Genomic DNA, 25024 nt, shown 5'->3' on the forward strand with positions numbered 1-25024 from the left:
TTCTATTTTGTTTGTTTATTTTGTTCTTTAGATTCCATATATAAGAGAAATCATATGGTATTTGTCTTTCTCTAGCTGATTTATTTCACTTAGCACAATACCTTCTAGGTCTATTAATGCTGTCACAAAAGGTCAGATGTCATTCTTTTTTATGGCTGAGTAGTATTCCATTGTGTATTATGTACCACAGCTTTTTTTTTTTTAATCCTCACCCAAGGGCATGCTTAGAGAAAGGAAGGGAGAGAAAAAGAGGGAGAGAGAGAGAAAGAGAGAGAGAGAAACATTGATGTGAGAGAAACATTGATCTGTTGCCTTCTGTACATGCCCTGACAAGGGATGGAGCCCACAAGCCAGGCATGTGCCCTGATCAAGAATCAAACGAGGAGAAACCAAGACGGTGGCATAGGTAAACACCGGAGTTTGCTGCCTCGAACAACCACTTCAAAAATACAACTAAAAGACGGAACGGACATCATCCAGAACCACAGAAAGCCTGGCTGAGTGGAAGTTCTACAACTAGGAGGAAAGAGAAAAACATACCAAGACTCAGAGGCGGCGCAGTACAGAAGTAAAATACTAAGGTGCGGAGTGCATGCGGAGCAGGCTGGCGGCTGAGGGCGCGGTTGTCGTTTTCAATCAGGAGGGAGTCTCAGGCTCTGAGCTCCAGTTCCGGGCGAGTCTCTAGGGACCCAGACTCATATGGGAGAAGCAGGACTGTCTGGCATCACTCAAACCCTAGGGCAGCCTTCTCTCCATGGGGCTTGCAGCGATTACTGGGACACTGAGAAGCAGAGCCTCTGAGGGCAAGACTGAGAGCAGCCATAATTGCTAATCCCGCCCTGTTGATCCCGTGGGACCCGCCTGCTGGATAGCCTCAGACAAAGACTAGATTAGCACCTCCCTAGAGATCCAGGAGCCAGGAAGCCCAGAGGTCAGAGTGGGACCATCCAGTTTTCAGCTCCGTGGAACCATAAAAGACATACTCAGGGGGCAGACTCAGTGAGCACCAAAGCCCCATCAAAGCAAGTCTAGCCCCAGAGGGGTGTCTCCAGCACAGAAGTTCTCCCACTGCAGACACAGCTGATTCTCACAGCCAATTGGCCTGGAGGTCAATTCCTCACAGTGATAACTACAACAATCAAGGCTTAACTACAACAAGACTGTGCACAAAGCCCACAAGGGGGTGCACCAAGAGTGTCTACCTCAGGTAACTGGGACACTTAGCACAGAAAGGCACTCTATCAACACAGCGAAGCATAAAAAATGCTGAGACAAAGAAACAGAATACAAACAACAGAATTGGAGGAAAGCAAACTGTTGGATATAGAGTTCAAAACCACACTTTTAAGGTCTTTAAAGAACTATCTAGAAGCCGCCGATAAATTTAATAAGGCCCTCGAAAAGACTGGTGAGACCACCGATAAATGTAGTGAGATCTTCAAGAAGACTGGTGAGACCGCCGATAAATGTAGTGAGATCCTCAAGAAATCTAATGAGACCCTCAATGTTGTGATAAAGAACCAACTAGAAATTAAGCATACACTGACTGAAATAAAGAATATTATACAGACTCCCAACAGCAGACCAGAGGGTCGCAAGAATCAAGTCAAAGATTTGAAATACGAAGAAGCAAAAAACACCCAACCAGAAAAGCAAAATGAAAAAAGAATCCAAAAATACGAAGATAGTGTAAGGAGCATCTGGGACAGCTTCAAGCATACCAACATCCGAATTATAGGGGTGCCAGAAGATGAGAGAGAGCAAGATATTGAAAACCTATTTGAAGAAATAATGACAGAAAACTTCCCCTACCTGGTGAAAGAAATAGACTTACAAGTCCAGGAAGCGCAGATAATCCCAAACAAAAGGAATCCAAAGAGGACCACACCAAGAAACATCATAATTAAAATGCCAAGAGCAAAATGCAAAGAGAGAATCCTAAAAGCAGCAAGAGAAAGAAACTCAGTTACCTACAAGGGAGTACCCATACGACTGTCAGCTGATTTCTCCCAGCAAGAGAAAGAAACTCAGTTACCTACAAGGGAGTACCCATACGACTGTCAGCTAATTTCTCAACAGAAACTTTGCAGGCCAGAAGGGAGTGGCAAGAAATATTCAAAGTGATGAATGCCAAGAACCTACAACCAAGACTACTTTATCCAGCAAAGCTATCATTCAGAAGTGAAGGCCAGATAAAGAGCTTCACAGATAACAAAAAGCTAAAGGAGTTCATCACCACCAAACCAGGATTATATGAAATGCTGAAAGGTATCCTTTAAGAAGAGGAAGAAGAAGAAAAAGGTAAAGATACAAATTATGAACAACAAATACACATCTATCAACAAGTGAATCTAAAAATCAAGTGAATAAATAATCTGATGAACAGTATGAACTGGTGATTGTAATAGAATCAGGGACATAGAAAGGGAATGGACTGACTATTCTTGGGTGGGGGAAAGGGGTGTGGGAGATGCGGGAAGAGATTGGACAATAATCATGCACCTATGGATGAGGACAGTGGGTGGGGAGTGAGGGCGGAGGGTGGGGTGGGAACTGGGTGGAGGGGAGTTATGGTGGGAAAAAAGAGTAACTAATGTAATAATCTGAACAATAAAGATTTAATTGAAAAAAAAAAGGAATCAAACGGACAACCTTTCAATGTAGGAGATGATGCCCAACCAACTGAGCCACACTGCCAGGGCCCAAAATTCCACTTTAAGGTGTACGGGTACACTAAAGGAATTGAAACCTGGGACTCAGATGGATACGTGTACACCAATGCTCATAGAAGCATTATTTACAATAACCTAAAGGTGGAAACATCTTAAACGTCCATCAACAGATGAGTGGACAAACAATATGTTGTTTATACATAAAATAGAATATTATTCATCTTACAAAGGTAATGAGATTCTGATACATGCTACAATAGATGAACCTTGAAAGCATGCTAAGTATGATATAAGCCAGGAAACAAAAGGACAAATAGTGTATGATTCCATTTATATGAGATATCTACAGTAGAAAAATTCAAAGAGATGGAAAATAGAATAGAGATTACCAGGGACTGGGGGTATGGAGAAATGGGGAGTTGGTGTTTAATTTGTATAGAGTATCTGTTAGCATTGATGAGAAAATTCTGGAAATGATAGTGGGTGATGGTTACGCAACATAGTGACTCTACTTAATGCCACTGAATTGTACGTCTAAAAATGGTTAAAATAATAAATTTTGTTATGTATATTTTACCACAATAAAAATAAATAAAACTGAAAAACAAAAAGATAAGAAGCAACTAGAAATCTTTACTATAACTTAAATGGCCTGAAGGCCGTTTATAGACACTTGTTTTTAAATAAACAAAGTAGAGATGTTAAATATCTTTATAAACAGAAGATTGAGGTAATATGTATATAAATTACATGTAATATGAGAATGAATGGGTAATTTTTTTGTCTTTGGAAATGTTTGACATTTCCTTCCTAATTTATATATGTAGTAGGCATGCACAATCAAAGTGATTAGGCCTGTGTTGCACTGAAGGGAATTAAAGGAAAGAGCTGTGATTATTTTGATGCTATTTTATAATCTCAACTTGATTATTAGCCTCTTGAGAGTAGAAGCTGCCTTACCTCGTGTGTAGTTCTATTCCTTGCCACTTGGTAAACCCTGATCTGTTTTTTGAGTGAATGATTGTGGGCAGGATCAGCAAGGTTGTTTCTGTTTGGGGCATAACTGGATTGCAATGTAGGTATTAGCAGCAATGTCTCCAGCATGACACTAGAACAAGAAAAATAGAAAAGGAGCTCAAAGCTATAAAGTTGGGGGAGGGGGAGGATTGTAAAGATGTATCCTATAAGTTAAATTTCAAAAATAGTTTCACACTGTTTTATCAGTTTAATATAGAGTATACTAAATTGTTTTATTATAAATATTAGAGTATAATATATGAATTATTTTTAATATTAGTATTAGATAGATCATGCTGGTTCCTTCAGTGTAGACTCCCAATGAGGTCATTAGCTGCTCCCTAGAGACCTTGTATATCAGATATTATAGCAACTATTCAGACTGCTGTAATTGATGGACTCTAAATTTTCATGCATTCGCTCACCAAGGATCAATTACTATGGATTCCTAATGGACAAGCAGGTAAGGAAAAATTTATTTGTATGTCATATTTACTTCTTTTCCTCTCTCCTCTCCTCCCCTTCCCTCATACTTCCTCCCCTCCCACCTCCACCTCTACCCCTGTCTCTTGCATCAGTATCTGTATTTTTAGGACAAACCTATAATTATAACAAAGTCTAAGAATACTTATACTTTGTATTTTCTGCCTTATTAATCTATTTAGTATGAAACTTTAAATATATGTTAACAAATTTAGCTTTTGTTTTTTAAATGGTACATATTTATTATCAACAATGTCAAGTTATATTCAACAAAGTGGGCAAACGACTTAAGAGACATTTCAACAAAGGTGATGTAAACAAGCACCTGAAAAGACATTCACCATCATTAGTGCTAGGGAAATGTAAGTCAAAACCACAGCGACATACCACTTCACACCTACTGGATGCCTATTAAGTTAAAACAACAGGGAACATAAGTGGTGGTGAGGATGTGGAGAAATCCGAACCTTTGCACTTTGCTGGTGGGAATGTAAAACGGTGCAGCTTCTGTAGAAAACAGTTTACCAGCTTCTAGATGGTGGTGATGATTACACGTCATTGGAAATGTACTGAGTACCACTGAATTGTACACTAAAATTGGCTTAAGTGGTGATTTTTATGTTATGTGTATTTTACCACAATTAAGGAAAAAATGAAGGAATAGAGCAAAATACAAAGAAGAGATTGACAAATTGTTTTAAACCCAACTTTCTAGGAAGAACCCATATTAACACTTGGTAATAATTCTAATACCTTATTCTGTGCTTTAAGATTTTTGTTGAGAGATATTTCAGAAATTATCTCTAAGAAAAAAGTATAGATAATAATATAAGCAACACTTGTGAGCATAGGCATGTTGAATTGTTTAACAGGAGCTATGACGTAGGCATGAGCAGGAGTGCTTTGTGCCTGCAAAGTTAACCAGCCTGTGCAGGTTTTAAACTTGCAACTGTGACCTTGGATAAGATGGTCTAACCAAGCAACTTAGGCATTAAATGATCACTAAATGAAGTGGGAGACTATGAAAAGCCACAGGTCACATCATCAAATGTCTCTGAAATAAGCATCATTACTCTCTCTTTATGTTATTTGGTAATACTATTTATCTTACTTTAATCTAATCCTAAATGTTATTGTACCAGTAAAATGTTTTCCTTTAATTCTATTTCAAATGTTTCTGGATGTAACATTAAAAAAGAATGTTGGTGCCCCAGCAGGTGTATCTCAGTGTTTGAGCATCGACCTATGAACCAGGAGGTCATGGTCCTATTCCGGGTTGCAGGCTCAATCCCCAGTGGGGCGTGCAGGAGGCAACTAATCTATGATCCTCTCTTATCATTGATATTTCTGTCTCTCTCCCTCTGCCTTCCTCTCTGAAATCAATAAAAATATTTTTAAAGAATACTGGTAACATATGCTTTTATAGATCACTGGAATATGTTTTTATGGAAAAGATGCAATAACATCAGTTGAATAACCTGCTGTAAATTACATAAAGTTTAGAAAGTCAAGGGGTGCTTTGTTCCAGTTTGAGCACCATCTTTGCCTTTCTCATAACTGTAGGCTAACACACCATCATAAAGCACAAATAGCCGTTGACTATTTTACATATTTTCTAGTAAGGCAAAGTTAATATAAAGAGTTGTATATCCAATGAAATGACCAAAATGCAATTATTATTTGTCTCCCTTCCCCTACCTCGTCAATTTTAACACATATTATTTGTTTAGCAATTATAAACAAAGAAATGTCAGAATTTCTAACCTTGTTCCACCACTTATTAGTTGTGTGACAGTTTTTTAAACCTTTCTCAGGCTAGATGTCCTCATCTGTAAAGTAGACATAGTAATAAGGCCTACATCCTAGGTTTGTTATGAGAGGTCAGTGAATTAATATGGAAAACAACTCTTTAGAACAATGCATGCATACAAGTGCTCCATAACTATAAGCTACTTTTATTATTGTTGTGAGGATGATACGCCTTCTCTGTATTCAATCCTAAAATGAATATTGTGAGGCCTGATAATACGATATACTTTCTTATATTAAGGATTTTATTTTTTGGAGATAATGTCAGAAATATGATTCATGAATGTGAGGTCCTAGCCTAATGGCCCTCCTGCTCCCCTGGCCCTGAGGTAGACCCTGATAAAATTTCTGTAATAAACTCTAAGTTCATTTGGAACCTGAGTGGGGGGTTGGGGAAAGACACCACACAAATGAAAGACTTCATTGAGAGGAAATAATCTGAACTGAGCCCTGAAAGATAGGATTTGTAAAGATGAGGGGAAGGGGTGTAAGGCGGGTGGCGAATCAGCCTGTACTATGTGCTTCACAACCTTTCTTTTCCTTCCTCATGACAGCCTGTCAGGTCAGGTCACAGCTGGTATTTACCAATCGGGTATTTAAAATCCTCTCTAGCCCACAGTCATTCTTATTTCCACACTATGCTGCTTCTTTGATAATTAAAGGTTATATTCTGTGTCTTGGCCAATTATATGCTTTTAAATATCCCATTAGTTTTTAGTGGCTAATTGTTTTTGCTGATTTTCCCCTTTTAGTTTTCATATTTGCAAAGACGAAATTGCAAATTGTATGTTTGCTTTTTAATTTAAGTTTTGCTGATTTGTGTTCTTTCATCATTTCACGCAGGTGTAATGTCTTTGCTGAGGCCTCTTCTTCTGGACGTGGTCCCAACAATTCAGCAGACTGCTGCGCTGGCTCTCGGGAGACTGGCTAATTATAATGACGACCTAGCGGAAGCAGTTGTCAAGGGCGACATTCTCCCACAGCTTGTTTATTCATTGGCAGAACAGAATGTAAGAATTTAAAAAAAATAAGTTAGGTTTTTTACTTTAAAATTTTGATATTTTGGGTACATTTGCAAGCTTGTAGGCATTAGAATTAATAAGATGTTAATGCACATTACCTTCAATTATTTGAACTGAACATAATATCGTTAGAGCATTCTACTTGAGGTTTTTTTTCCATTATTGTTAATATAAAGAGAAATAGTTTTTAAAACTTAATGGAATCGTACATCAAACAGTATTTCTGTGTGTGGGAGTGTTAAAATTATAGGTTCAGTCTTAGGTATATAAAGCCTTAGGCAAACGAAAAGTTGTTTATAGAAATCTTTATATACAGGTGAAATTTGTTAATGGCAACTGTCGGAAATTGCTTTAAAGCGATGGGAGATAAGCATCCAAAAAGAAGAAGAATGTATTTAATGGAAGGTTTGATAAAGCTTTTTTACCAAGTATGAAGCACGTCAGGCCTTTTAAGGCTCCGTAGTTAGTAGTGACTATTAAAACCCAAGGAACTGTCTATGAATTTGAAAATTCCACAACATAAAAAGTTAAAATAGCTTAAGGTAATGTATCACCATTATTTTTACACAATTATAAAACAATCTGTAGAAAGCTACTTTAAAACTCTAGTCTAATTTTTAAAATAAATTAGTAACTATTTGGTTACTGACATAAAATTAGACTTTACAACAAATACTTATGTTACATTTAAGAAACTTAAGAAAAACATGAAATTAAAGCATCATTACTAAGTAGCATATTTCTTTTTTTGTTTTGTTTTGTTAATCCTCACCCGAGAATATTTTTTCCATTGATTCTCAGTGGAAGGGAGGGAGGAGTGGAGAGAGAGAGAGGAAGGAGGGAGAGACATCAATGTGAGAAAGAGACATCAATTGGTTGCTCCCACACGTACTCAGATCAGGACCGGAGATTGAACCTACAACCCAGGTACGTGCCCCTGACCAGAGCTGAGCCTGCTACTCTCCCCTGCTCCAGAGCTCTAACCACTTAGCACACTGGCCAGGGCTAGCAAATGGCTTATATCATCAATATATACCAGGCTTTGAGCTATAATATTAAAAATATACTTGGTATATTTTCTCTCTTATAAATTTTTTGCATCTTAATATTTTAGACTAAGTAACTGGAATGCTTTCAAAACAGGTGCTATGACACCCAGTCACTTTTTAGTAGTCACTGTAAAGAAACAGAAACAGAATCTAAAATATGGGGTTAACTTGGTTTTGTTCAAAGGAAGAGCTAGGAGACCATTGCTGCGTCATTATGTGAACCATAAAACCACAGTGAGTGTTACAGCTAAATACTTCCTAAGCATTTAATTTTCTTAGCTATATAAAGAAAATCAAGTTTCACTTTTATTTCTTAACCTTATAAAGTTTATATGTAGAAAATATTGTAAATATGAAGCATTCACATAATATTGTCATTTGTATTTATCTTTTTTAAAAAGCATTTCTAAAAAAGGGATAAATAACATATCCCATGGTTTGACTAGATTATTTTCCAGGAAATATTTTAGAGAGGGGGAACGGAGAGCGTGAGAGAAACATCAATGTGACAGTGAAACATTGATTGGCTGCCTCGTGTACACCCCTTACTGGGGACCAAGCTCACAACCGACTGGGAATCAAACAGCAACCTTTCGGTGCACCTGACAACAAACACCCAACCAACTAAGCCATACTGGCCAGGGCTGCCAGAAAAAGTGTTAAAATGTATCATGAATGTTTTGCCTTTAAATTTAGGATACCAGAAACATGATTTGAGGTTATGAAAGGCCTACCAGCCTTAGAGACTCAGGGCAAGCAAAGGAAATGAATTTGCCAGTTGACAGTTTACTTTTACATGCTAACAACCCAAGAGTTCTCATACGTCAAACAAATACCTTCAGTGTAATGCAGATACATTAAAATCTCAGTATTTTATGAATTTGTAGGAAATAAAATTTGCAGGAAAGAAAATATTTTATAAAATTATGTTTTAGAATAAAACATTTTAAATGTAATATGACTTACATTGTTTTTGTTTAGATACTGAACGAAAGCAACAGGGAACATCAAAAAATTAAAATGATTCTGCAGGATGTTTTTCTTCAGTATTTAAGAGCTTTTGATCTTTATTATATTAATGTTATTATTACGTTGGTTTTGGTCTTTTTAAACTTTCATTATGTAAGTGCTCAATTCACTTTGCGCTTTATCTATTTCATCCTTGTAGCGTTTCTACAAGAAAGCAGCTGCCTTTGTGTTGCGAGCAGTTGCTAAGCACTCTCCTCAGCTAGCTCAGGCCATCGTTGATTGTGGAGCACTGGATACACTGGTGATATGCTTGGAAGATTTTGACCCTGGAGTCAAAGAATCTGCAGCCTGGGCTCTTGGATATATTGCAAGACATAATGCAGGTAATGGGGCATATTTTAAAGTGGGGCTATTTAAGTATATATTTACTAGGTAAGTCTGGTTTTGCTTAGTAAAGCACAAGTGAGGTTTTAATGATACTTCTATACATTATGGGAGATAAGCTTTGAATGATGCCCAAGTTATTGGGATTACAAATTCACACACAAAAAATCAATACATTCCAGTCTTATCTTAGTTAGCAGAAGAGAAATTTGTAGGCAGAAACAGAAAGGGGATGGGGTGGGAAATGGGACAAATGAGATATTCAATCTCAAAGACCTTGATAAATTGGTTCAGTTAAGAATTATTTTAGGTTGTCACCCCTCAGGGTACGTTGAGTCTTCACTCTTCCTCCTAACCCAGGGTATTCCAAATCAGTGAGGGCCATATCATATGAGTGAGTAATGTTGAAAAGATATGGACTTAACTTTCTAGAACATGATTGTATTCAGCCCACACTGGGCAGGAAGGAGGAGAAAGAGAAGGATCGCCTTCTCTTATAAACTGACAGCTCAGTGCCTAGACTTCTCGTGTGAAGGCTGTGCTGACACACCTAAACAGTAAAAAATATACAGGGACCAAATTGTTCCCACCACTTTATAGAAGTTGCTAAATAACATAAACAAATAACACAAGAATATGCAGTTTAAGTAACATGTAAAAATGATCACTTTGCTAGTTATCAAGAACTGCATATTAAAACATTGGTGCAAATGTCTTTTCCCACCTGTTATTACTTGGCGGGGAAAGAGGAAAGCAGAACTATAGGCAAGTGATTAAGGGCACTGTGGCATTAGACAGGACCTGAGTTTGAGTCCAAGGTCTCTCACTTAGTTGCTATGTGACATTGGATATGGCTTTTAACTTTCTGAACCTTTATTTCCTCATGTGCTAAAAGAGAGTAACTACTTCAGAGTTTTTCAAGATTTGTTGTGAGGATGAAAATACATGGTCAATGCTTCATAAATGAAAGATATTAGTATTAATATTGAAGGTTAGAGAGGACTTGATAATGTGTATGCCCTACAGATTGTGTCAACATGTGGAAAGTTGTTTGGTGAAACTAATCTAAGTCACAAAAGAGTTTATGGTTACTCAAAAAAGCCTGCTTTGGGAATTCATCCTAAGGAAAGAATTTCACAGAATGAAAAACTATATTCGTGCAAATGTTATTGGAGCATTATTCATAATATCAAAAAACCTAAATTATTTGGCAGGAATTTAGAGGTTAAATTATGGTAGTTTACATAATGGACTCTCATTCAACAAATTAAAAAGGCAATTGTGAATCCTACATGGTAACATGAAAAGGTGATTATAATGTTTAAAAAAAAGACAAAATTGTATATTACAGTTATAATAATTTCTCTATATATAAAAGCCTAATATGCAAAGTGTCCCCTCAGGAGTTCGATCACTCACTATGACGTGCACTGACCACCAGGGGGAGGCGCAGAACAAAGGAAGGCCCCAGCCAGCAACCGGCAGCCAGCAGCTGCTAGGAACCCTACCCGTGCATGAATTTTGTGCCCTAGGCCTCTAGTATAAAAATAAGTTTTTATGTGGACATAATTACAAAGAGATACATGTTTGCATTACTAAAATGATAGAATTAAGGATATTTTTCTTCATTTTCCAGATTTTAATATGTATACATGTATCAAATAATAGCTACCATTTACTGAGTAATTACCATGTGCCTGGCTCTGTATAGTATACATCAAATACATTATCTCATTTTTACTGTGCTACCTTTAGGGTAGGTATTACTCACCTTGTTAGAGGAAGAAAGTGGAGCTTAGAGAGGATGCCTGAAATTATGTTAAAGGCGCAACTGGAATTTGAGTTTAAATCTGTCTGACTCCAAGCCCATCTTAACCACTGTGCCATACAGCTTCCCTGAGTACTTCGTGAAAGAGTATTGAAGAAGAAACTCAAAACAGAAGCAGTAGGAAGTTCTCCCATGGCTATGTTTAATGTGGTTCTTAAAGTGGTGACACTATTGGAGACAAAAAGAAATAAAGTGATATAAAAGTAAATTGAGAAAGAAAACTATTATCTTGCTTAGAATGGTTCAGAATTAGTATATTAAAATTATTTCCTTCATATGTGGATTTTGGTTTCCCAAACAGGTTCACCTTAGGACTATTGCTTAACACATGTTGATTGGGGAAACTAAGGGAGTATTTTAAATCAGAAGCTGGTTATCATGGGGAAACTACACAAATATATTTAGTAATTTTTTTAAGCCAGAGGACTTAACGGCAAACAGATTGTAACACGAGTATTTCAAAGGGTGGTGCCAAAGAGTTTGGAGGGACAGCTTGTAGAAACATTCTCAGGCAGGTGCCCATAGGTAACCTTTCCAGACCTCCCTTTTGTTGAGTTTGAGGCTAAATGATAATAAAGAAATAACTTATAATATAGGGTCTGTTTAGGGATTCCATTCCAATTGTTTTTGCTATCACCGGCTCCCACATGGAATCCCCCTGTAATGGTGCTCAGAGGCCTGGGACCCAGAAGCTCCCAGAGGAGATGGCTGCATGGACTAAGGAAAGGGAATTGTTATCAAGATTTAAAATGGTGGCAGAGTAGGAGGATGCTGCATGGACATGCTCCCAGGAACAAGCTGGAATTACAACTGAAACATGGAAAGGCTTCCTGAATAATCAATGGAAAACTCACAGGAGAGAACCCGGATACCCAAGGACTGAAGGCAGAGACCACATAGAGACTGGTAGGAGGGGCGGAGGCAAGAAATGGCTGGCCAGGCACTCACAGACAGCAACTGAAGTCCTGGAAGAGATATCTCAGCTGTGAGAGGGTGCCACTGAGAACTCTGGGATCTAATCCCCAAACTGGGCTCCTCAGCAGACAGCACCAAATCTGAGGAGGATACCCACATAACATCTAGCAGTGAAAAGCAGTGGGGTGCTGTCTGCCAGGAAGTGGCAGTTGAAAGTTCAGGCACCCTCTTGAGGGCCAACGCACAAAAACTCCTTGTGGAGCCACCCACCTTGTGCTCTGACAGAGAGAGGGTAAAGTGGACTGGAGCTATGAGAGCAGAACCCAGGACTGGGGACTCAGGGAATAGACCTCAGAAGGCAGACACCCCAAGTTTCCTGGGCTGAGTCATTCCCTCACACAGCAGAGGACATCTTTCCCCTTGCCTGGGGAAAAGACAATCAACACACCCTATGAGAAAACATCTTTCTCTGAGGATAAAAGTAACAATTAGCCTCCAGGCAGAAGCAACTGTGCCCACCCTTTTGAAAAAACTCTCCATACACCTGAGGATGATTGCCTAGGGGCAGTTCAAGTCAGAATCCTATTATAGTGGGGCCTTAACTTACGAGTTTAATTCATTCCATGATGGAGTTCATAACTCAAATTACTCACATGTCAAATCATTAAAGTGAACAAGTAAGACACGTGATGCTGGGCTGATGTTGTGGCGTTCACTGTGATGTTTGCTGCGCCAACTAGCAGTGGGGTATCTGAAGCTGGCTCATAACCCGAATTTTAGCTTGCAACTCAAAGCAAAAAATCAGCCGAGAGACGGCTCATATCTCGAAAAACTTGTTAGTCAGGACACTCGTAAGTCAAGGCCCCACTGTAGTCTGTAGGCAGAGGTGGTCTCTGGGGGCTTTGAGTTTTTGTCTGATGCAATAAGTCAGAAACAGCCTTTAACACTGTCCTGCACTAGAGATTGAGAGGTGAAGAAGATCTACCTAATACATAGTCACAAACACAAATAGACAACCAAAATGAGGAAACAAAGAAACAACCCCAAAATGAAAGAACTAGAGAGTTCTCCAGAAGAAGAGATAAATGAAGTGGAGATAAGAAATTTATCTGAAACACAGTTCAGAGTACTGATGGTAAAAATGCTCAACAATATGAAAAAAAGATATAGTAACTATGAAAAAAGAACAGTCAGAGATAAAGAATGACATAACACAAATAAAGAACACATTAGAAGAAATACACAGCAGATTAGGGGAAGCTGAAGATCAAATCAGTGAATTGGAAGACAGAGTTGAAAATATCACTCAATCAGAGAACCAAAAAGAAAAAACAATTAAAAAACAGGAGGAAAGCTTAAGGGAACTATGGGACAATGTGAAATGTAACTATATTAGAATACCAGGTGTGCCAGAAGAGGCAGAATGGGAGAAAGGCATAGAGAAGGTGTTTGAAGAAATAAGGGTAGAAAACGTCCCTAACCTGGTAAAGGAAAAAGTCACACAAGTTCAGGAGGTACAGAGAACCCCAAGCAAGAAGAACCCAAAGAGACCCCCACCCAGACACATCATAATTAAAATGCCAAAAATTAAAAACAAAGAGAGAATCTTACAGGCAGCAAGAGAAAAGAAAACTGTTATCTACAAAGGAGTTCCCATAAGGCTGACACCTGATTTCTCATCAGAAATTCTACACACCAGAAGAGAATGGCATGACGTATTCAAGATAATGGAAACCAAGGATCTGAAAACAAGGGTACTATTGCCAGCAAGGCTATCATTCAAAATAGACAGTCAAATAAAGAGCTTCCCAGACAAAAACAAACAAACAAACAAACAAACAAAAAAAAACTAAATGAATTCATCACCACCAAGCCAGCATTACAAGAAATGCTAAAGGGATTGCTGTAAAGGACTGCTGAGAAGAAACAGAGAGAGAAGCCTAGCCATATAGGATTAAAATGGCTATAAATAAGTACCTCTCAGTAATAATCCTAAATGTAAATGGATTAAATGCTCCAATCAAAAGGCATAGGGTAGCTGAATGGATACAAAAACATGACCCAACTATATGCTATCTACAAGAGACTCACCTCAAAACAAAAGACACACACAGGATGAAAGTGAAGGGATGGAAAAAAATTTCCATGCAAATGGAAAACAAAAATACTCATATCTGACAAAATACATTTTAAAATGAAAGCCATCACAAGAGACACAAAAGGTCACTACATACTACTAAAGGGATCGATCCAACAAGAGGATATGACCCTCGTAAACACATATGCAGCCAATATAGGTGCACCTAAATATATAAAAAAAACTTCTATAGGACTTTAATGGAGAGATTGACAACAATACAGTCATAGTAGAGGACTTTAGCATCCCTCTGACTTCACTGGATAGATCTTCCAGACAAAAACTTAACAAGGAAACAGAGACTCTAGAGGACACACTGAATCATATGGATTTAATAGACATTTATAGAACATTTTACCCCAACGCAGCAGAATATACATTCTTCTCAAGTGCACATGGTTCATTCACAAAGATAGACCACATGTTAGGACACAAAACAAGTATCTACAAGTTCAAGAAGAATGAAATCATATCAAGCATCTTCTCAGATCACAGTGGAATGAAATTAGAAATCAACTACAGTAAAAACACCCAAAAACATTCAAACACATGGAGGCTAAATAGTACTAACATGCTATTAGACAATGAATGGGTTACCAACAAAATCAAGAAAGAAATCAAAAACTTCCTGGAAACAAATGAAAATGAACACACAACAACTCAAAATCTCTGGGACACAGCAAAAGCAGTCCTGAGAGGGAAGTTCATAGCACTACAGGCATACCTCAAAAAACAGGAGAAATAAACAATAAACTATTTAACCCTACAACTTAAAGAACTAGAAAAAGAACAACAAGAAAATCCCAGAGTAAGTAGAAGGAAGGAAATAATAAAGATTAGAGCAGAAATAACATAGAAACTACAAAAAAAAATACAAAAAATCAATAAAACCAAGAGCTGGTTCTTTGAAAGGATAATGAAAATTGATAAGCCATTAGCCAGATTCATCATGAAACAAAGAGAGGACACAAATAAATAAAATCAGAAACAAAAGTGGAGAAGTAACCATGGACACCACAGAAATACAAAGGATTGTAAAAAAAAAAAATACTATGAACAACGATATGCCAACAAGCTGGACAATGTGGATGAAATAGACAAATTTCTAGGAAAACTAGAAAATCTCCCAAAACTGAATCAGGATGAATAAAAAAAACCTGAATAGGTCAAAGAACTCCCACCAAACAAAAGCCCAGGTCAGGACAGCTTCACAGGGGATTTTTACCAAACATTCAAAGAACTAACACGTATACTCCTCAAATTATTTCAGAAAATTCAAGAGGAAGGAATGCTTCCAAACTCTTTTTATGAGGCCACCATTATCCTAAGTCCAAAACCAGATAAAGAAACTACAAAGAAAGAGAATTATAGGCCAATATCCCTGATGAACATAGATGCTAAAATCTTCAACAAAATATTAGCAAATAGCATCCAGCAATATATTAAAAAGATCATACACCATGATCAAGTGGGATTTGTTCCAGGGATGCAAGGCTGGTACAATGTTCACAAATCAATAAACATGATTCATCACATAAACAAATTGAGAGGCAAAAATTGTATGATCATATCAATAGATGCAGAAAAAGCATTTGACAAAATCCAACACTTGTTTCTGATTACTAAAACTCTCAGCAAAGTTGGAATAGAGGGAGCATATCTCAACATGATCAAGGCCATATATGACAAACCTATAGCCAACATCATACTCAATGAGCAAAAACTAAAACCATTTCCCCTAAGAACAGGAACAAAACAAGGATGCTTACTTTCACCACTCCTGTTAAACATAGTACTGGAAGTGCTAGCCATGGCGATCAGACAAGAAATAAAAGGCATCCAAATTGGAAAAGAAGAAGTAAAATTGTCAGTATTCACAGATGACATGATATTGTACATAGGAAACCCTAAAGACTCCACCAAAAAATTATTAGACCTAATAAATGAATTCAGCAATGTAGCAGGATACAAAATTAACGCCAAGAAATCTATGGCATTTCTATACACCAATAATGAACTCACAGAATGAGAAATGAAAAAAACAATCCCACTTACCATTGCACCAAAAAAATTAAGATACCTAGGAATAAAGTTAACTAAGGAGGTAAAAGACCTACACTTGGAAAACTGCACGACATTGAAAAAAGAGATAGAGGAAGACATAAATAAATGGTAGAGCACACCATGTTCATGAATTGGTAGAATCAACATCATTAAAATGTCAATACTACCTAAAGCAATCTATAGATTCAATGCAATCCCCATTAAGATACCAACAGAATATTTCACAGACCTAGAACAAACTCTCCAAAAATTCATCTGGAATGAAAAACAAAAGACCCCGAATAGTGACAGCAATTCTGAGAAAGAAGAGCAAAGTTGGAGGATCACATTTGGGGTCAACACTATATTACAAAGCCACTGTTCTCAAAACTGCCTGGTATTGGCACAAGAACAGACATATAGACCAATGGAACAGAACAGAGAACCCAGAAATCGACCCAAGTCATTATGCTCAATTAATATTTGACAAAGGAGGCAAGCGCATACAATAAAGTCAAGATGGTCTTTTCAATAAATGGTGCTGGAAAATTGGACAGATACATGCAGAAAAATCAAACTAGATCACCAACGTACATCATACACAAAAATAAACTCAAAATGGATAAAGGACTTAAACGTAAGATGGGAAATCATAAAAATCTTAGAAGAATCCATAGGCAGCAAAATAGCAGACATATGTCATAGCAATATCTTCACTAGTACAGCTCTTAGGGCAATGGGAACTAAGGAGAAAATAAAACAAATGGGACATCAAAATAAAAAGCTTCTGCACAGCAAAAGAAACCATCAACAAAACAACAAGAAAGCCCACTGCATGGGAGAACATATTTGCCAATGTTATCTCCTATAAGTGTTTAATCTCCAAAATTTACAGGGAACTCATACAACTTAACAAAAGGAAGATAAACAATCCAACCAAAAAATGGGAAAAGGATCTAAATAGACACTTTTTGAAAAAGGACATAAAGAAGGTTGAGAGATATATGAAAACATGTTCAGTCACTAATCATCCAAGAAATGCAAATCAAAACGACAATGAGGTACCATCTCACACCTGTCAGAATGGCTATCATCAACAAATCAACAAATGACAAGTGCTGGAGAGGATGCAGAGAAAAAGGAATCCTCTTGCACTGCTGGTGGGACTGCAGACTGATGCAGCCACTGTGGAAAACAGTATGGAGTTTCTCAATAAACTAAAAATGGAACTCCCATTTGACCCAGTGATCCCACTTCTAGGAATTTATCCCAAGAAATCAGAAAGGATATATGCATCCCTATGTTCATAGCAGCACAATTTACAATATTTAAGATTTGGAAATAGCCATAATGCCCATCAGTAAATGAGTGGATTAAAAAACTGGTACATCTGCACATTCGAATACTACGCAGCTGTAAAAAACAAGGAACTCTTACCATTTGCAACAGCATGGATGGACCTGGAGAGCATCATGTTAAGTGAAACAAGCCAGTTAGAGAAACATAAATATCACATCATTTCACTCATTTGTGGAATATAACGAACATAAACTAATGAACAACATAAACTAATGAACAAAAACAGGTCCAGAGGGAAAACAATTTTAAAATATAATAGAAGTAATACTGTTATTTGCAGATTTTTAATATGTCCTACAAGTTTTGTGGATGTCATACTATGTTAGTATAGTTTTTGTAATATTATTATACTTAAAATTCTTTTTTTCTTGAAATATTAAGGTTTATTGCATGTAATATTATTATATGTAAGATCACTTTTCTTGAATAATTGGTGTTTATTGCATATAACATTATGTTTAAAATTGTTTTTTTGATATAGTAATGTTTATTGCATGTTACATTATTATATTTAAGATCATTTTTTCTGAAATAAAAGAAAGAAAATTGTTATCTAGATAGCAATAAAAGGAGTCACCATTCACATCCTGAATATCAGTGAAAACAAAGGATTTACCTCCAAATAACCTGATTTCTTTCTTTTTTTAAATTAATAAATCTTTATTGTTCAGATTATTACAGATGTTCCTCTTTTTTTCCCCCCATAGCTCCCCTCCACCTGGTTCCCACCCCACCCTCTGTCCTTACCCCCCCACTGTCCTCATCCATAGCTGTAAGATTTTTGTCCAGTCTCTTCCCGCACCCCCCACACCTTCTGCCCCCCAAGAATTGTCAGTCCACTCCCTTTCTATGCCCCTGCTTCTATTATATTCACCAGTTTATTCTGACTTAATTTTTAGGTTCACTTGTTGATAGATATTTATTTGTTGTCACTTTGTTGTTCATAATTTTTATCTTTACCTTTTTCTTCTTCTTCCTCTTCTTAAAGAATATCCTTCAGCATTTAATATAATCCTGGTTTGGTGGTAATGAACTCCTTTAGCTTTTTCTTGTCTGTGAAGCTCTTTATCTGACCTTCAATTCTACATGTTAGCTTTGTTGGGTAGAGTAATCTTGGTTGTAGGTTCTTGCTATTCATCACTTTGAATATTTCTTGCCATTCCCTTCTGGCCTGCATGGTTTCTGTTGAGAAATCAGCTGACAGTCGTATGGGTACACCCTTGTAGGTAACTAACTGTTTTTCTCTTGCTGCTTTTAAGATTCTCTCTTTGTCTTTAGCCATTGGCATTTTAATTATGATGTGTCTTGGTGTGGTCCTCTTTGGATTCCTCTTATTTGGGGTTCTCTTCACTTCCTGGACTTGTAAGTCTATTTCTTTCATCAGGTAGGGGAAGTTTTCTGTCATGATTTCTTCTAATAGGCTTTCAGTATCTTGCTCTCGCTCTTCTTCTGGCACCCCGATAATTCGGATGTTGGTACATCTGAAGCTGTCCCAGAGGCTCTTTACACTATCTTCATATATTTGGATTCTTTTTTTGTTTTGCTTTTCCGGTTGGGTGTTTTTTGCTTCTTCATATTTCAAATCTTTGACTTGATTCTTGGGATCCTCTAGTCAGCTGTTGGATCTCTGTATTTTATTTTTAATTTCAGTCAGTGTATGTTTAATTTCTGACTGGTCCTTTTCCATTTTTTTGGCATTCTCATTAAGATCCTTGAAGGTCTCACTAAGTTCCTCGGAGGTTCATAGAAGATTCTTGAGTAGCCTTATAACTGTGGTTTTGAACTCTGTCCTCCATTAGTTTGCTTTCCTCCATTTCTTTCATTTGTGACATGTTTCTTTGTCTTCGCATTTTTTGCTGACTGCGAGGACCCACTGTGTCTATAAGAAGAACTGCTGTGCTGGAGACACCCTTATGGGGCAGGACTTGCTTCAGTGGGGCTTTGGTGCGCACTGAGTCTGATTCTTGAGTGTGTCCCTTATGGATGTGAGGAGTTGAAATCTGGTATCTGACCAGGGGTACCCTGGCTCCTGGATCTCCAAGTCAACCACTGTGTGAGTCCACCCAGCAGGAGCTACAGAGAAATCAGCAAATTTCTCCTCTTTGTTTGGGGTTTGGAAGTTTTGGAGCTCTCTGACCCAGCTGCAGTTTGTTAGGTAAGGCTGCAAAAGCACAAGTGATTCCTTTGTGCTGCTGCACACAGCTTGGGTGGGGATGTAAATTGAGGGGGGGGGGGTCTCAGAGAATCACTGGGGCGGAGCAAACAGCAATGGCTGTCGTCAGCCTCTCCGCGATTCCGCGTGTCTCTGCAACTCCACTTCTCTGCGTCCCGAGTCCCCTGCATCCCCAAGTCCCGCATCCCCACAGCAACAATGATCCCTGCGAGCAGCTCTGCAAGAAAGCCACCCTCGCTTTCTGACCCGCTACAAGACAGTCCAGTTTCTCCCCGTAGGAGTCTGGGACTCCAGAGTTTCACTGTAAATGAGTTCAGTGCATTCCAGAGCTTGTATCCCCTTCTGATTGGAAAAAAAAAAAAACTGCGCACCCAGGTGCAGCTGCCTCCCGCACGCCTTGGTACCTCTGTTCTTGGTGCCTCTGCACCTCCTACCCAGTCTCAATGCGCTTTTTTCTTTTCTTCTAGTTGCAGAACTTCCACTCAGCCAGCTTTCCTGTGGTAATGGATGATAGCTGCTTTGTCTTATAATTGTAGTTTTAATGTTGTTGTGGGGGCAGCATGTACAAGTTTATACCTTATGCCGCCATCTTGGTTCTCCTCCCTGATTTCTTTCTTGATAATTTCCTAAAAATGGAATATATTGAAATTAATGGGAGGACATTCATTATGTGTTTTCTTCTTAGTATTAGTGGTGAAATGTTTGATTAGACAGTTTAAGAATTCCTGAGATGGAATTCTTCTCATATTGGTTGTCTCTTTTTGCCACACTTTTCCTCACTGCAGAATTATTGTAATCAATGTCAAATCTCTCACTATTTCTAAAGATTAGTCTTGCTTTGGAGATACAAGTAGTAAGGCGACGACCCTGGCTGTGCTGGGAGTGAGAGGGGTGAGGCAGAAGAAAGCGTGGGTCTGGGGAGCCATAGTGCTTCCACTGGGAGGGGCCAGAAAGGCCCCTGGCCTCCTGCCTGGCGCCCACCTGGCAGCCTCTGCCGGTCTGGTTATTGTGTGCAGCACAGCAGCGCTGTGGAGGAGGGAGGAGTGCTTCCAGTGGACTTGTGTTAAGAGTGTGGCAGCAAGTAGTGTACTTGGCTAGCTGAGGGCAATAGCCTGGCTGGAAGTGTGAGGAAGGAGGAGCCATAGTAGTGTTTCTGGTATGAATGATCTTCCACATTTGGGGTCAAAAATAAGTTTTAAGTGTTTGTTTTGGGAGCTTTAGCTGTTTCTTGTAAACTCAATCCCTTGTAAATTTTGGCGGTTCTCAAGCCTGGTGAACAGGAATACATTAGATTAGGCATTCTAAAACATTTCAGTTATCAATGTAATTGTCATGTTATAGATGAGGAAACTGAAGTAGAGAGGTTAAAGGATTTATTCTGGTCAGACAGCATTTATGGTGGAACTGCTTGGCAGTTACACAAACCCTTTCAGATATTTTTCATTTTTATGGTGAGAAAGGAAAGTGTATGAGAGCACATCATTCTTCGTTTTAACCTCCTTCTTTTATTTGAAAGTCTTGCCAGATACCTCTGTTTTAATCCCCGATGGCTGGTTTCCACATGTGTGACTATTCTTTCTCCCATAGACCTGAGCTTTGTCCTTAGGACCTAAGTCAAGCGAGGAGGTTCCATTTCAGCTCAGCAGCAGTTAGGAGAGGAGACTGCAGCGACCACCGATGAGCAGTGCTTCCAGGAAACGGCTGGTGTGGACACCATGGAACCATTAGTAGAGTGTATCCTATTCATTAAAGAAACAATGTAAGGAAAGAATCAGGCAGAGCTGGCCAGCCTGATTCTTTTCTCCCCTATATAGAATGATGAAAGGATTAGAGGAGAAAACAATTTTAAAATTCAGAATTTTTGCAAATATTCTTCTAATGCCAATATATATACATATATATGTGTGTGTGTGTGTGTATGTGTGTGTGTGTGTGTGTGTGTATATATATATATATATATATATATATATATATATATATATATACCAATATCCTAAAATGTGTGGAACAGGCTTAAGTTTTTATTCTGGGTTTTTGTGAATCCTCACCCAAGGATATTTGTCCATTGGTTTTTAGAGAGTAGAAGGAAGAGGGAGAGACAAAGAGAGAGAAACATCAATGTGAGAAGACATATCGATTGGTTGCCTCCCACACACGCCCCACCCAGGGCCAGGGATCAAGCCTGCAACCAAGATACATGCCCATGACTGGAATCGAACCAGAGACCCTTCAGTCCATAGGTGGACGCTCTACCCACTGAACAAAACTGGCTAGGGCAGTAATTAACTTTTTAAAAATCCATGTTACTAACAAATATCTGAATAAGTAAGGATGGATGGAAAAAGGCAATAAGAGGTTGGTAATTAAAAATTATTTTAAAAGCCCTGACCAGTGATTCCCAGTCAAGAACACATACCTGGATTGCAGGTTCGATCCCCAGCCCCAGACAGGGTGGGTACAGGAGGCAACCAATTGATGTGTCTCTCTCACATTAATGTTTCTCTGTCTCTCCACGCCCACCCCCCCCCACCCCCCCCGCCACCACCACCACCTTGCCACCTTCCACTTTTTCTAAAAATCAATGGAAAAAATGTTCTTGGGTGAGGATTAAAATAAATAAATAAATAAATAAATAAGCCCCACAGACAACTGTCTTTACTGATACCTGTATATAATGTTTATTTCTGTATCATTTTGTTCTCTTTTTTTTAAGTTTCTCTTTTTAAAAAAGTAAGTTTTTATTGATCTTTAGAGAGAGAGGAAGGGAGGGAAATGGAGGGATAGAAACATCCATGAGAGAGAAACATCATCCATCAGCTGCCTCCTGCACGCCCCCTACTGGGGATCGAGCCAGCAATGCGGGCATGTGCCCTCTGGGGAATAGAACTGTGACCCCTTGGTTCCTGGGGTGATGCTCAACCACTGAGCTACATCGGCTGGGCCCATTTTATTCTTTTAATATCTTGGAGGGGTTGAGAAACACATAAGCATAGAATCAAATGATGTTTATGTAATATATACTATTTTGACCCTAGTATTTCCACAAATACTAGATGTTGTTGTAAAAAGATAAAGTGAGAATAAAAGTCTTGTCAATGTAACAAATGGTTAAACTTTCAGAGAATTTGTATGAGTTTATTTGAGCCAAACTGACAATAATTGCTGGGAAGCAAAATCTCAATGGATTGAGACAATGATCCAGAGAATGGTAGTTTTCTACCTTGTTTTTACATACAATCAAAAGAGAAAACATAAGGAGGTTAAATGAATTCCATTGGTGATAGATTGGGGAGGTGGGAGTAAGCAAAGGGGTGGGAATATCTGGGATTGTATAAAAAGTAAAACGAATAGACATACTTCTTTTGCATTTGTCGGTATAGGATAGTTAACAGTTAATAACAATGAGGGGTTTTGTGGTGTCTGCTTTGATGCAGTGAGGGGTCCAGAAAAACATGAAATTACCCTGACATTCCAAAGGTATGTTATTTTGATGCACAAAGACAACAAACAAGCCCAATTAAGGTAGAGATTAATCTTTGACAGGGAAGGTACCAGCCTAGGACATGACTATCAGCCATGACTTACTTTTCAAAAAAATATGTATTTTTATTGATTTCATAGAGGAAGGGAGAGGGGGAGAGATAGAAACATCAATGATGAAAAAAAAAAGAAACATCAATGATGAAAGAGAATCATTGGTTGGCTGCCTCCTGCACACCCCCCACCGGGGCAACCCAGGCATGTGCCCTTGACTGGAATCAAACCTGGGACTCTTCAGTCCACAGGCTGATGCTCTATCCAATTAGCCAAACCAGCTAGGGCAGCCCTGACTTACTTTTAGTGAGAAAGTTTTAATTTCAGACCATCTGTGTGGTTACTTTAGGTCTCTGAGTTTGTAAGGCTGCCATGCAGGCTTACCCAGAGCTTGTCCGGTTTAGTATGTGGCCCCCTTTCACCTACAGTCCCTTCTATGTTCTTTGGACATAGAAGCCAAATGTACTAAACAAAATTACATTTTAATTATAATTTCACTCACTTGTTACCTAATTTGTTAGTCATTTTTAGGGTTAGTTTGTATGCTAGTAAAATATATGTTGTAAATTCTCCTGCATTTTTATTTATTGTGATTTTTAAAATTATGAACTCTTGCTTAATAAAATCTCCTTAAGGTTTTGTTTTGTTTTTTAATTTATTTATTTATTTTTTTAATTGCTTAAAGTATTACAAAGGGAGGGGTTTTTTTTACTTCTTTTTTAAGAATTCAGAATATGAAACAATAGAATTGTTTCAATTCTGTAATCTCAGATCCCTAAGTCACTGACACCTATATATGAGGCTAGCAAACAATTTCTCTATCACCATCATGATTGTAATCACCAAAAATATTTGAGACACTTAGCCCTCTACCCCACACAATACTTCCTCTATCTGATGGCACTTATTCTTTTAGTCTGAGGCTTGGTTTCCTGTCCAGTGCAAATACCTGTAAGAGAAATGCCATCAAATGTGTGTGCTGGCCGAATAAAGAGAAGGATGTTGCTATCCTAGTGGCTTCATCAGTCAGGTTTGAACAGTACATCATAACATATTTTTTAAGCTTGAACAAAATTGTTTCTCAAACTTGGTTTAGTTTTCAACCTCTAGTGTTTAAACCCTCCTAACCTCTTTTAGACACTAAGGGAAAACACACTTTTATTTACATTTTGCATTTATTTACATTTGAATTTCTAGAAGTACATTAGGCATAGTGTACTTACTGAAACTTGAAAGCACTTCTCTTAGCGGCAGCAGCAGGACCGGCACCAGGTTTTGGACTGGTGGGGTCAGACTGGACCTGGGCTCAGCAGCCTCGGTACTTGAGTTCTGGCTAGGAAAGAATTCAGAGCCAAGACTCCAATGATAAGGGAACACTGATTTAGAAAATCACAGAGGTGGAAGAAGTAATTTGTAGAAGAAATGGGCCAAGAAAACAAGGGCCCTTTAAGCTTGGCAGTGAGGAAGGTAAATGTGATGTGCTTGGATTAGGGTGGGAGGGGAAAGAGGAGGGGAAAAGCGCTGGTGTGCTCCTGGGAGAGCTTGCTGGGTTCTCTGTCCTAAGGATATTAAGGGTGGAGATTTTAGGGAGAGTTCCAGGGGAAGATCTCAATAGAATATTCATCAGCTT

At 38.3% G+C, this 25024-nt stretch overlaps 1 protein-coding gene across 4 annotated transcripts in view; it reads left to right on the forward strand.

Moving 5' to 3' along the window:
• LOC308519567 (sperm-associated antigen 6) overlaps positions 1-25024 on the forward strand; it is a gene marked incomplete at its 5' end in the record, with an annotated part of 65312 nt that overhangs the window by 11309 nt on the left and 28979 nt on the right. For 2 of the 4 annotated variants that reach the window (XM_081091595.1, XM_081091593.1), the window contains 3 exons: positions 4119-4152; positions 6825-6991; positions 9221-9404. In XM_081091595.1, the coding sequence (XP_080947721.1) occupies positions 6830-6991; positions 9221-9404 (346 nt within the window). Of the gene's footprint in view, positions 1-4100; positions 4153-6824; positions 6992-9220; positions 9405-25024 lie in introns of those variants that run through there. The other 2 variants (XM_081091594.1, XM_081091592.1) reach the window with 2 other exon arrangements.

This window comes from Myotis nattereri (assembly GCF_964212035.1).
Source record: "Myotis nattereri genome assembly, chromosome: 1".
In the NCBI taxonomy this organism is placed as follows: Eukaryota; Metazoa; Chordata; class Mammalia; order Chiroptera; family Vespertilionidae; genus Myotis; species Myotis nattereri.